The sequence below is a fragment of the Stegastes partitus genome, unplaced genomic scaffold (genome assembly GCF_000690725.1).
Source record: "Stegastes partitus isolate 25-593 unplaced genomic scaffold, Stegastes_partitus-1.0.2 Scaffold1896, whole genome shotgun sequence".
Classification (NCBI taxonomy): Eukaryota; Metazoa; Chordata; class Actinopteri; family Pomacentridae; genus Stegastes; species Stegastes partitus.
The window spans coordinates 18843-32477 of record NW_007579627.1 but is presented as its reverse complement, the minus strand read 5'-3'; the positions used below and the strand labels follow the sequence as shown (position 1 = coordinate 32477).

The 13635-nt window shown below is 44.6% G+C and overlaps 1 protein-coding gene across 1 annotated transcript; it reads right to left on the bottom strand.

The window, feature by feature from the left end:
• Positions 1-2956: 2956 nt before the first annotated feature.
• On the bottom strand, positions 2957-9717 carry spns3 (SPNS lysolipid transporter 3, sphingosine-1-phosphate (putative)). The gene is made up of 13 exons (XM_008302850.1): positions 9636-9717; positions 8560-8831; positions 8393-8458; positions 7935-8071; positions 6647-6798; positions 6283-6349; positions 5897-6039; positions 5288-5440; positions 5019-5208; positions 4601-4666; positions 4413-4511; positions 4133-4304; positions 2957-3544 (listed from the first exon to the last, which is right to left on the bottom strand). Exons 2-13 carry the CDS (start codon positions 8786-8788, stop codon positions 3474-3476), a joined length of 1545 nt encoding a protein of 514 aa, XP_008301072.1. The 5' UTR covers positions 8789-8831; positions 9636-9717; the 3' UTR covers positions 2957-3473.
• Positions 9718-13635: the final 3918 nt, after the last annotated feature.

Here is a 13635-nt window from a genome sequence, read left to right as displayed (position 1 = left end):
GCTACAGTAAATGTGTGTGATGAGCCATTATTGGTTATTAATAACAGCACGACAGCATTCTGATTGAGGACCACCCTCATGTTGCACCAGGCCTGAAACATGGCTGTTTTCACGACTAAAACGCTGCCTATCCCTGAGTAAACACTGTCTGTATCCGCTCCCCCCCTGCTCCCGGCTCCCTCATTGATCGGCCTGTGCAATTTATTAGCCATTGTGACAGTTTCCTGTACAGCCAGGGTCGACAGGGGAAATGGAGAGGTATGCAGATAAAGTGCTCTGAAACGTAGTGCACAATACCTATTGTGTTTTAATTGCGTGTTGAACTGTTACCTCCAGCATGTTTTCCACATACCTTACCGTGTGCGTGTGTTCTCGCTTGTTATTCGGCGTACACAGGTATGTCACGCTGCCCAATCTGTTCCCCTGGCATACTGACTAATCACATAGCTTCTGGAAAATTACAAGCTCACGGGTGAAATGTTCAAAAAAACAAAAGGAAATACCAGCGAATTTCTCGATAGCGCCGTGAAACCTTGAACAATAGCTTCCCGTCCTTGAACTGCAGCGTTCGTCCATTTGTAAAAGTCAAGTTTGGTCAACAGTTTTATCACTTTAAAAGGAAATGTTTGCGTTTCTAAAATGGCCATAAATCCTGGTACAAGATCCCACCTCGGTGAAGTTGTCCCTCTGTGCAGCAGTTACTGAGCATGATGACAATGCAGCCCAATTACTGCATGACCTTGTACCTGAGCGTGACAAGGGCAGCGACCTCTGACCTCCCTGTGTGCTCTCCTCTGGTGCAAAACAATGGAAACATGCAATGACATGCAGCTGTTAGGATGGGCCAGGGGACGCTAGACACCTCTGCAGCAGCTGTCTGAACGGTTTAGAAGCTGACTGACAGCCGGCTGTCACGCTGGGGTATGTAAATATGGCCTGTTTGTCTGGTCTGTGCTCGTCTTTGACAAGAGCAGCCGAGCTTGAGATGATGGAAGTTAACTCCTATCGTGTTCCATGAGCTCAGCAGACTTAAAGTCACAGGTTTGGATTAAGCTCATATCAATAGTCGTGTGGTCGGTTTAACACACCACAAAGACAACTGCAGGAGGCGTCTGTGTCACTTTTATTGACCAGCACTTCCTCTGACGTCTGGGAGAGACGGATCCAGGCGTCGTGTTTGTGCAAGAGTTCAACACTGCTGGGTTTCAGTCCTCTCACCTCCTCTCACCTTCATCCTTTCACATCACACCTGCCGTCACCATACAGCATGAACACTGATAGTATGTGAAAGGACAAAGGAAGAACTGCTGTGAAGTTTCACCTCTTTCTGTATATGAGGTGGTGTTAAAATATCTGCCGTATGTTTGCATATTTAGACGTGCAGGACTCAGCAGCGTATTCATTTCATACTTATGCTTTAGTTCTGAAGAATGCAGTCAGTCAAGGTGTCGTCCTGACTATTCACAGGTTTACTGTGTCTGGGAATGTGTTGTGACCGTGTGCATTGTGGATGTTAACAACATACATAATGCATGTTTCATATGTGAGACACACTATGAAATGTTCATTAGGTCAATAACTGTCCATGTAATGAAACATGGGGCTTTTTTTCCATTTATTTTCCCTCCCCAGAGGTGTAGATGTGAATATGCTATCATGTGTACTAATATATATACATCTACGTGTTCTTATGTGTGTATCTATGTATATTTATTTATATATTATGTTCCATTATTCATGTTTATTCTAATCTTTTGTGTCTCTGCCTGTTGTTTAAAGGCAATATCAACATCAGCCATAAAGACAGTAATAAGTGCCTACCAGGCTGGGTATTGTCTGGTGACTTGTTTTTTAATGGCAGTGCTAATTACTAACATATATTATCCTGTCAGTAGCAGCATTACATGTAATAACGCCGCTGCACACAGAGGACAGACCATTACAGTGAACGTGCACACTGTGGACATGCAAACATGAGCACTTTTCAGCCGGTCTTATCTGATGAATCCATTGTGCCTCACTAATGGACGACAACCGGGATCCTCATGACTGCATGGTTTTTGCAGTAATGCAGCTGCGCCATCTAGTGGACAAAGTTGATCCCAAAGTAGAAAGAGTACATTTTTAAATTGATGTTTAGGGCTTCAGCAAGGGGGACAACGTGCAGCGTTAAGGCAGGATCCACTGAAATAAGTGGATTATAATAAATACAGCGACTGGAGAATGAGGATCCTCCATCCTTAAGCCCATCATGTGCATATGTTGTGGTCCAGCCTGAGGGCTCGCTGGTCCTCATTAGGAGGCAGCAGCTGCACGCTGGCTGGGACGCTACATGGACGGAGGGTTAATGTGATGGTCCTAAATGTGGATACGTTGGCAAATTCAGCATTTTCTGACAGAGGCTTTGATGTGGGGAAAGGAGAATCTGCAGTCCACACCGGCCACGGGAGCATAGACAGGTGTCAGCAGCATTCAGGAGAATGGTTAAGAAAATAAAAAGGAAGTGAAAGATGGTGAGACAGCAGTGAACCTGACTGCTCTGAGGCTTTGGCGTCAGCACCACATTTCTCTGGTATGTTCATATGTCAGATGGAGGTTAAGTCTAAAACAAAACATAACAACCTTACAGAATAAAACAACAGAGGTTAAAGAAACGGGTTCCAGCTTTTCTGACTCTTTGACCGTCTCCAGATGTTCTCCATCAGTGGAAGACTCAGAGACAGTAGGCAGTAAAAGGATTCAGTTGATTATTCAAAATCCCTCCCAAATAATAGAATAGAGCAATTTTTTTTTCTTTTCTTCCCTTTACATATTATATATTAAATGACCTCTTTAATTAACATTTTGACCCTTGCTAGAGATTGCATCCAAGTCAGAAAACACTGTACCAAACTGTATGTAAAGTAGATAGATAGATAGATAGATAGATAGATAGATAGATAGATAGATAGATAGATAGATAGATAATCACATTTATTAAAACATTAAAAAACAACATTTACAGTGACAGAATATATAATTACATTTACTTTTCAAGTATACCGCACAGTGCCAGTGAACCGGGAGGTATCGTGGTGACAACACTTCCACTGTGAAACCACACTGATGCACTGCTTTGAAGAGAAAAGGCACAACACAAGTTCAGATTTCTTTTGTCAAGTCCTGTAAATGAGTGGAGGAGGGTGAGTTTTACACGGTGTACAGTACTCACTGTAAAGCCCTCAGAGGCTTTACAAATAAAACTGACTCCAGACAAGCCTGAGAGAACAAGTGAACAGACAGTTTTTAAAAAGTCTGTGATGGTCTTTAAGTGTGAATGCACCCGTTTTCTTTGCTTCTACAATCAGTGTGTGGGTGTAAAGTGACTAAAAGCATTTTCTTCAAGTCGGCCCATACATTCTGCTCTGCACACCACAGATTTTTAACTTAACATCAAATACAGACTTTATTTACATGATAGCTTTTGTGGAGCTTCACGCTTTCACCTGGTCGCTCAGCTCCACGGAGGAATCAGGCGTGGGCTCCTGCTGGGGTTGAGGAGCACCTGGTGACACAAAGGCACGTTTAAACAGTTTGAATTAAAGCAGGGAGCATTTGTAGTTGGTGTGAAATCAGAGAGGTGCATGTGCATGTCAGAACGTCAGGCCTGAAGCCTTTATCTACTCAGGTGATATGAGTGAAGCTGTCCTGTTGGTGCAGCTGCCCCGTGCACAGCTAACAGTCCAACAGAATGTAAAGAATGAGCTCAGTTCAGAAGACAATATTGTCTTTATCAACCGTGGCCCATCTTGGCCTCCGAGCTGCCAGAAAACTAGACTGCCCGTGTGTTTTTGGGGTATGTGTGCAGATAAGTGGAATTTGTTCTTAACAGGGGGAGAGCTGGCTTTAGTGAGGCAGCTGAATAAAGGACTAGTGTTCAGAGCAGGCTGGACACTGCAGCATGTGTGTGACACACACACACACACACACACACTGACAGACCAAATAGTGAGGACTTACTTGCACCAGTGTGTCATTCACACAAAAACATTGTCCAAAAGAAATCACAAACACTCTCAGAATGTGTGAACTTTAGCGTGGAGGTGCAGGTCAGAGACCAGGACAGAAGCTGGTCAGTCTGTGGTGACTTCACCTTGAAGCAGCTGCTCCACTGCTTTCCTGTCGTCAGCGATGTAGACGGCGGTACTGAGGAAAAACACTCCCCCCAAGATGCCGACAAACGGGCAGACCAGGAGGCTGTACTTCAGACTGTGGAAGCTCCAGTCGTAGTTTTCAGGGTCAGATGTGCGGATAGCATCAGAGATCTGCAATAACGGTGTAGGCGCATTAATAACAGAAAAACAGGGACGTCCTTAAACTCACAGAAGAGCTAAAAGGAAGGAAGGCAGAGGGGAAGTAAAAGTGTTTCTCACCACTCCTAATAGATAAGGACTCCCAGCGTCACCCAGGAGGTGACCCACTGTGATCTGCAGAGCCTCAGCAGTGGACCGTCTGGTCGGTATGACAACATACTGACACACAACAACCTGTTAGCCTCACGTCTTAACAGAACAGCTTCGTATTGTTTTTTTATTGCCAAAAGCACAACTCAGCAGCTCACCAGCAGTATATCAGCCAAGACAGCCCAGTTCAGTGACAGCAGCAGCTCACCAAAGAAGATGAAGACCTGAAATGAGACCGAAAGGAGCATTTAATGAAGGAACTAGAAAGAAAGAAAGAAAGAAAGAAAGAAAGAAAGAAAGAAAGAAAGAGAAAAGCCATTTTTATGGTTACAAACTGTAAAAGATCAAGTACAATTTGAAAAAGAAGAGATTTTGCTCTGTTCTTTACAGTCACATCATATAGATTAATATTTCTGATGATATTAATATTTCTATTATCCAATAATAGTTGACATATTTGCGTTTGGACCGAGGCAGTGGACTGACTGACACACCAACATTACCATCTCTAGAGTCTGAAATAAACATGGAGATTCGGCGAGAGGATGCCAGCAAAGACAGAAGGTTGTCTCTTACATAAGTGGCTGGAATGCTTGTAGATGCCACAAAGATGATGATAAAAAGGCAGGGGACCGATCCCAGCATACCGACTGCACAGATGAGTGGGTCCGCATTTGGCATCTTATCCCTTAACCGTCTGGATAAAAAAGTGCCAAGACTCCCTCCCAGAATGCCCGTCGCCACCGTCACGGCGCCGAAGGCGTAACTGCACAGAGGCACACTGTTAAAACTCTGCAGAGATTTTAAAGGATGAGGCAAGCGACGGGTCAGAGGTGAGGCCGTACCTGTCCGTGGAGACGCAGGGCTCTTCGGTGCAGGGTGGCAGCAGTCCCTGAGTGACACGAGCTCTGGTCAGAAAAGTGGGCAACCAGAAGGCCAGCGCTCCGGTGAGGAAGGCCAGAGCCGTCACGCCCAGTGATGACAGCACGTAGCTCTTACTGGGGTCAGAGGACAAGATGATTAGAAGATGTTCATTGCTAACAAATGAAGAAATCTTTGTTGTGTTCATAGCTCAGCAGCAGATCATCTGATGTGTTTGTGCTGCTGGGGACCGTGTGAGGAGCAGTGCTGGATAGATGCTTTGTTTAAGGGCCTTTAATTATATGTGGGTGGAGCCTAAGTCCACAAAAACTGGCATTAGAGAAAAATAAATGTAAATATATAAAAGTCATTATTAAGAAAAGCAATGATGCCATTACATCCTTTGTCCACCAGAGGGCACTGACAGTTCATATTTATTATCCTCCATCTTTAACAACCAAATTATTTAAATTATCCACAATATCTGTTTTGTTCTGTGTCTAATATATTGTTATCTGCTTTTTTATACTCTCCAAAACCCCCCATGTCAGCCAGACCCTAACTTTTGATTCGGTATTGTTTACACGTCCTACTTTTTCAGCAGATACTTGACATCCTCCTTGTAAGAGCTCTGCGTGGTGACGCCCTCTCCCTGGGTCTCTGCAGCACCTCTGGGTGGGTTAGGGCAGAAGAGGATCATCAAGACGAGTCCCAAGACACCCAGAATGGGGGTGATCTGATAAGATAAGATAAGATAAGATAAGATAAGATATGCCTTTATTTATCTCACAGTGGAGAAATTCACATCATTGGTAGCAGCATTCAACAGAGGTACACATATACGAGACAGGAAAAAAATAAAAATAAAAAATGTACATATAAATATAAGAAATAGTGCATAACACAGAAAGACAATAAGACGTCAATCACTGTGTATTGATCAGGGCTTTCACAGTGCTGATAGCGGACTTGTTCTCACCCTGAGGGCCCAGTGCCAGTCCCCGGTGAAAGAAGCACTCCCGGCCCCGGCGATGTATCCAAGACCACTGGAAACACAGGAAAACGTCTTCAGAATGCATAAAGGCCTGTGCATGCATGTTCAGCTCATCTCATAACTAATAAGAAGTGGAAGCTTTCGGCAGAACATTGTGAAAATTAGCTGTAAAACTAGCTGACACCTGAAGATAGACAGTTTGACACCAGCAGCGAAGGCAACGATTACAAGTCATCATGGAACAATCGATGCTTTTAATCGCATTACCACCCAGCGGTACACGTTTTGAATTAATGTGATAAAACATGCACAGAGAAAAACACAACCAAAGACTGAGTGTGTTTCTGACCTTCCCACAGGGAGGAAGACGTAAAAGACGCAGATCATGATGCTCCGCTTCCCCCCAGTGAAGAGGTCACCGATGATGGTGGGAGCGATGGTGGAGTAGCTGGCTTCTCCGATCCCGACCAACGCTCGCAGCAGAGCGAGGAGCCAGAATTGCTAAATAAATCAAGACAATGGTGCAGAGGATCAGCATGACTCTGTACGGTCCAGTAGTCCAACTTTGGTCTAACCAGCAATCAACAAGACGAATGGCTTTTCCAAAAGAACAGCGTAAGAGTTCTCTTTTATGTAATATTTCCATCCATCCATTATCTATACACCAATTAACCTCAGCATGTTTCTGGACTGTGGGAGGAAGCCGGAGAACCCGGAGAGAACCCACGCTGCACGGGGAGAACATGGAGACTCCATGCAGAAAGATCCCGGGTGTCCTCACCGGGACGCCAACCAGCAACCTTCTAGCTACGAGGTGACGATACTAACCACCATGCAGCCCCCATGTAATGTTTCTTTAAGCATACACAGGGGCAATAACAGGTAAGTGGAGAAAGCTTTGCTGCATGAGGCGCTGGACAGCAACACCACCATGGAGAGAAAATGATCCCAAGTTAATCATTTTATCTTACAGGATGAGTCAGGGCGACTGGGCAACAGCTGAAGTTCAGTAGAAGCTGCAGCAGGAATATAACCCTGAACAATAAAGTAAATCTACAACAGAATGACTTTAGGAGTGGCAGACACAACTTAGAACTAAGTCCAAACGGGATACTCTGGAATCCAGAGGCTCGGTTAGTGTTAGAACATGGCTGAACGGAAACAGCTCTGTGAGTAAGAAATCTGTGTGACTGAGGTCTGCTGGGCAGCGACTGGACTTAGTTTATAGTCACTGCTATCAAACGCAGCGCGACCTATTAAACTTATTTAACTTTCTTTTTCCACCAGCTCCGGAAATGTATGATGTCTGAGTTCAATAAAGACACCAACAGTTGTAGTTGTTGGCTTGTTAGCTGAAGCGCATGTGAGTCAGATAAGATTCAATCTCACTTTGTGACCACCTCAGTGCAGCTTTAAGATGTTCACATGCCTGTTCTTACCACTGCGACTAGATAAGCTCTGCATGTCTCTGAGGGAAAGTACCCTGACCTGCAGCCCTGCCATCCAGCGCTCAGCGGCATGTTGGATATACGACAGAGGAACTAGAACTAACTAACAGCATGGAGTGACATCCTCTGATTATTGTGTTACTCCTTATTTCTTGGAAAGTGTTCATGACTCATGCATTTCTCACTTACCGATGCAGAGACAAAAGAGCTGCCAGCTGCAGTCACAAGCCACACACTCAAACCACCAATCATGATGTACTTCCGGTTGTAGCGGTCCCCGAGGTAACCGAACAACGGCGCCAAGAGCAAGAAGCTGCAGATAAACACTGTAAATGCATGAAAAATCGATTCAGTTTGTGTAATGTGCCGCGCTGACTCACTGATTTACAGTTAACGAGGAAACATCACTCATGAATCTTTGTCAAAACCTCCCCTGCAAGAATGACAGTCAGAGTTTAGGCACCAAAACTCTGAACTGTGACCAGTTTAGAAACAGAAAGTGTCACTTATGTGTGTGTCAGTTCCTAATTTAACTCTTTGCCTTGCAGTACTGCACGGTGCTCTGCACATCACCAGCAGCACATGTTCATCTTTAGCAACACGTGTGTGTTTCTGACACTCTGACACATGGAGACACGTCTTCGTACCTGTTTGTAGGAGTCCAGCTGTACTGTCACTTATTTCAAAGAAGGCCTGAATGTCGGACAGGACGCCTGTGTGACAGTAAATCATTGTGAGTGCCACCAAATGAGAGGCAGTAAACAGTGGATGTTGACTTGCGGTGTTGTCGTGTGTACACAGGAGATCATCCAACCTGCTATTGTGTACCGCTCCATGTAGTTGAGCAAGTTAACGTAGCAAAGCACAGCCACGGCTAAGTGGGCGCGTCGGGGGGATATGGCCGGACTCTCCACGGCGTTGGGCGTCAGCGATGCAAGGCTGTTCACGAAGGAGCCGTAATGCAGGCCGGAGCCGGAGCCGACACTCCACCTGGGTGCTGCTGCACCGTCCTGGGCGGGACTCACTGGTCCGTTCGGCTCCATAGTGAGCAGATGTTTCTTCACCTGCAGATGAAGGCTGTAGGACCTACAGGTGAAACATGGACGCAGTCATTTAGAAACAAGTCTCAGTAAAGCTCAGTGGTAGAAATGCATTCAATGCTACATAGAGCCTGGGGACACGTTTATCCAGTCGATGCAGATTAAATCTTGTTCCATCTTTATAATAAAGTGTAACGCCCTCCTGCCAAACAACCAGCGACTCTCTGTCCATGTATCAGCTGCTCATGCTGCTGAAATCCTGTCCAGCAAGTAATCGTGTTTGTGACTAAATCAGTTAACAAGGTTTGTGGAAACACTTTAGAAATAGCCCTTATGAAACAAAAGGCAATTACACAACTGTAAGAACAGTTGAACGATGTCAAAATGACAGAAAAAGGAGAAGGAAGGCATTTAGTAAACTTTCTGTGAAGCTATTTCACACTTCTTACAAACCACAAAAACATGAAACAAGCAGAGCGACTGAGTGCTTGTGAAAAGGGCGAGTGTGCAACAGATACACCAGACATACATAAAAGGCATATTAGTGCAAATAAAAGCCTTTAAGTTGATCATTTCGTGGTCTGTCTTTCTTGCAGCTTGGCTGCTACATACATGTGTTGACAGAAAGCCGTGAGCTTCCTGCCCACATCAGGAGTGTGAACACCGACAACAGTGACACTATTGTGCATGAAATCTTTTCTCTAAACAACACAGTGGTGCTGTTAAAGTTTAGGTGTGAGAGCCTGAGACTGGCTCTTCTAATGAAACACACGTGAATTTAATTTTATCAGACATTTAAAGCCCTCAGCCAACAGAACTGTCTACGATGTAGATTCAAAAATAGACTCACCTGCTGCTGGTTTTATTTATTAACCACAGCTCATTCCATATTTGCTGCCAGAGAACGCCGTCTCTCTCTCTGGGTTTCTCTAAAGCCTGAAGAAGCAACCAGAGAACTCAGCTCTGCAGATATATTGAGTTAGCGAAGGGACCGGCCCACTCGGGGTTGGTCATATGCCTCCACACACATCCTTCACTGTGATGCAATCTCACAACCACTCAAATGTCAGTTTAATTTTTCTCTTGTCTTTCAAGGTTCAAGTTAATCTTTATTATCCGTGAAGGGCGACTTATCCTGCAGTCAGCAGACCGAGGATGTGACAATAAAATCATAAGACATAATAAAAACAAAAACACCAGCGCTGGAGCTGAATGACTGTAATCAGTGACATGCATCAGACAGCGTGTGTTGTGTCACTCCAAACGTTTGTTTAACTCCATAACAAACAGTTTAAAAACGCTGCTTTACTTTGTACTTACTTGATTTTAGGATTTTGATCACTTATAAAGCTCACCAGCGCCTTACCCGGCTATGTTTTAGACATGTTAACCCCGTATGTCCCCACAGGCAGCCTCTGGTCCTCAGGTGGGTTCCTCCTCATCGTTCCAAAGTCGAGGCTCAGATCCAAAGGCGACCGGGCCTTTCCTGTGAGGACCCCTCGGCTTTGGACCGAGCTGCCTGAGGAAATCAGGCTCTCAGATTCAGTATCTTCTTCTTAAAACCCATTTTTAGAGACTCGCTCCTGAGTGACGTTCTCTTTTATTTCTCTTTTAGATTCTCTCCTGTTTCTTTTCCCTTTTTTTATTCGTACTACCTGCCATCCTTCTTTTATCTTTCTTAATCTACTTTTATCTCCATTCCCCTGATGTCGTCTTTTTAATCAGTTTTTTAATCAGTTTTAGGAGCACACCTTTCAAGAGTGACCCAGTCCGTTCTTTTCCATTGTTATTGTGTTTATCTGTACTTTTTATTATACATGTTGTTTTTTTCATTATGTAAAAGCACTTTGTGCTCTAAGACGTGCTAAACAAATAAAGTTATTATTTTAAAATGTTTGATTTTAGCAGGACAGCAGTATTTTTATAATTATTATTATAATTCAATTGCGTTAAATTCTAATTTTTTTTTTAAAACATCATCTGAGAAAAGCCTACAGTCAGTCAGACTGTGGTGTGAAACTACCACAGCTGCTTATCTGGTGACATGCTCGACTGACTGGGTTTCAGTCTGATGCTAAAGAAAACAAATATGAGTTTATTCTAGACAAGAGATGTTATGAGAATAAAAAAAGCTGCTTTCTCCTCCTGTTTATTTTTTAAATACAAATCTAAACGGTGTATTTCTGCTGAACATCACTCTCGTCGTTCATCATGTCCTCACAGGTCACCGTTAATACAGCGAAGCTCCAGATCTAAACCAGCACAATGTGAAGTGATCGCCTCTGTCTCAAGACATCAATGGTTTTATCAGCCGGTTTGGGAAATCGCAGCTATTTCACCGTTACACTGGTTTTCTAACTGGGCTGCATTCCTACATGATGACCTCCGACCTCAGCCGTGTCAGCGCTGCAGACGGATACCGGCTCATCAGCCACGCGTGTTCACCGCCGCCGCCGCTGCTGAGAAGGTGTGATTCTAATCTGCCGGGAGACTTCCTCCCTCGCTCTCACCACAAAGCGAGAACGTTCTGTCAGAGCGCGAGATCATTTCTCATCTTCAGACGAGAACATAGTCATTACATCATAGCGGGAGGCAAGAAAAAAACCCGTCACACTGTGCTTATTAAACTCCTGTTCATCTCCTGTTGTTATTTTCAGTATTTAGAACGAGCACCGTGTCAGTTTGTCCTGTTGTTGGTGTTATTAGCTGTACCTGCTGGTAGGACCACGCAAACCAAAGTAACCAGAAGAAAATGTCTAAAAACCCCAGAACAGAAACACTGAAGCTTTGGGAGTGAGGGTGTGTCCTCGCTCTGCAGGTCTCACACACTGATCAGGACACCAGGACTTTTGAAGGGACGACAGAGGTCCGGTTTCTGGTTTTGGAAAACTTCTAACTGCCTGAACTGAGTTCAGTCTTGCTGTGAGTGAAGTGAAATGAATTAACAGAGACTCAGGCTCATCTGTCGTCTCTTTTTATGGACTTCCACATATTAAAACACCTTCACTATATTTAACACCGACACCGTCACAGCAGCGTTCTACGATCAGAGCTGGTTATCTGAGTTCAGCTGATCCCGACTCACAGGCTGACTTCAGGTCAGATTTTTCTGCTGTTTCTGTCGATTCTCCACCGTGGTGTCTCTGAACGCGCCTGTCTGCTTTCACTTTCATCAGTAAATGAATTCTGATCTACTGAAACACTTATTAATAACATTTATGGAGAATATGAACCTTACAAAGCTCCATGTTTGCTGTGAGGACAGAACAGATGATAAATGTTAGCATGCTAGCAGGCTGTGGTAGCTAACTAGCCGCTAGTCTCCAGTTTTAGCAGTAAAGAAATGAATTTAGTAATTCAGTGGGAAGCTCACAGATGTCATGACCCAGCTCCAGGAGAGGAGGACCCCACGGGATCAACGACACTTACATTTATTTTAACCAAACATAATTCACCCAAACAAGCTAAATGGGTCAGAACTATCAGAACTGTGTGTGTGAGCAGCAGCTAACGTGTCAAAATGTAGAAAACACAAGAATCCACACAACTTGAAGGACATCCAGGCCCAGAGAGAGAGAGAGGATCAGCTGATGAACAACCAGCTCGCTGATGGACTTCCTGTTCTTCAGCCTGAACTCCGGCCCACCAAGACGCCCAAACAGGAAGTTCAGCGGCTGTCACACAGAGGTCAAACACAAAGCTGCTGTTAGCCTTTTCCTGCTCTGTCCTCCAGGTGGTGGTCTGACAGCCACAGGTGAAGGGAGGAGAGGGGCCACAGGCGCCCCTGCTGGAATCTGATTGGCCCCCTCTCGGCCCCCCTGGTGAAATAACTGTCCTGTCATTGGGTGGTTTCATTGAGGAGCGCTAGCTGGTTGTTACAGCGCAGCTTTATGGGGACGGGGTGAACAGAGCATTGTGGTGGTGTTAGTGACGGGAGCAGCTGGAACATAAAACAAGCGCACCTCTTGTCTCGCTTCCACTCTGCACTTAACGGACACTCTAGCCGTGTCTCAATATGCCTACTTGTCCGTACTTGCGTTCTTGCGGACTTGTAAATTTCGTGATTATTTAACGAATTGCTGTGAGACTGGGTTGCATTGTTATAATTAAGTAAGTTTCAGCTATTATTATTGTGAATCTGTATTTAGCACTGAGCCTATGATTCTGTTTGGTATTGTCGTACTGAGCACAGCGTACGACCTTGAAGATAATATGGCCGCTGAGAACTGGGAGACAACGGAAACTCCTCTATTCTATCAGCTGCTTTAGATACACACCTTCTGGACAACACACACACACACACACACACTCACACACTCACACACTCTGTATTCAATCCAAGCAGGTTCTGTTTACATCTCAGTGAACCTCCACATGAACACTGGTTAGGCTGTTCACGTCACAGTCACTAAACTTGGTAGTGTACCAGTCCAACCTCTGACTGGACTGTACGGGGCAGGCCCAGCCCAAGAAGATATCTGGAACCTGAACCCAAAAAAAAACTCAGTTCAGCTGGACATGAGGTTCCTCTCTGTCCCTCTAAATCCAGCGCTGCCTCACTTTACCTGTGACTACATCTGACAACTGAAGATTTCTCTTCTTGTTCTTGGGCTTCCAACTAAAGAATCGGGTCTAACAGAACAACAGAAACATCCCAGTATATGTGCTGTCTGATGGGAAACCGTGTCCCAGACATGAAAGATAATTCCAGCTGTAATGTACTGGTTTGAAATTCATGCTGGGGAACACGAAAAAGCCCAGCACACGAAACAATAGAATAAATTTGGTGACTATTTAACGAGTTGCCGTGAGACTGGGTTGCATCACGTCTGATTTGCTTGAGTTTTTAA

Bases quoted from the DNA above. Each gene is read 5' to 3' on its own strand.
- spns3 (XM_008302850.1), bottom strand. From the start codon at position 8,788: ATGGAGCCGAACGGACCAGTGAGTCCCGCCCAGGACGGTGCAGCAGCA. The intron at 4,667-5,018 runs GTAAGAGACAAC...GTCTCATTTCAG, and splicing joins CAAGCATTCCAGCCACTTAT to GTCTTCATCTTCTTTGGTGA. The intron at 4,305-4,412 runs GTGAGAAACACT...CCGTTATTGCAG, and splicing joins GTCCTTATCTATTAGGAGTG to ATCTCTGATGCTATCCGCAC.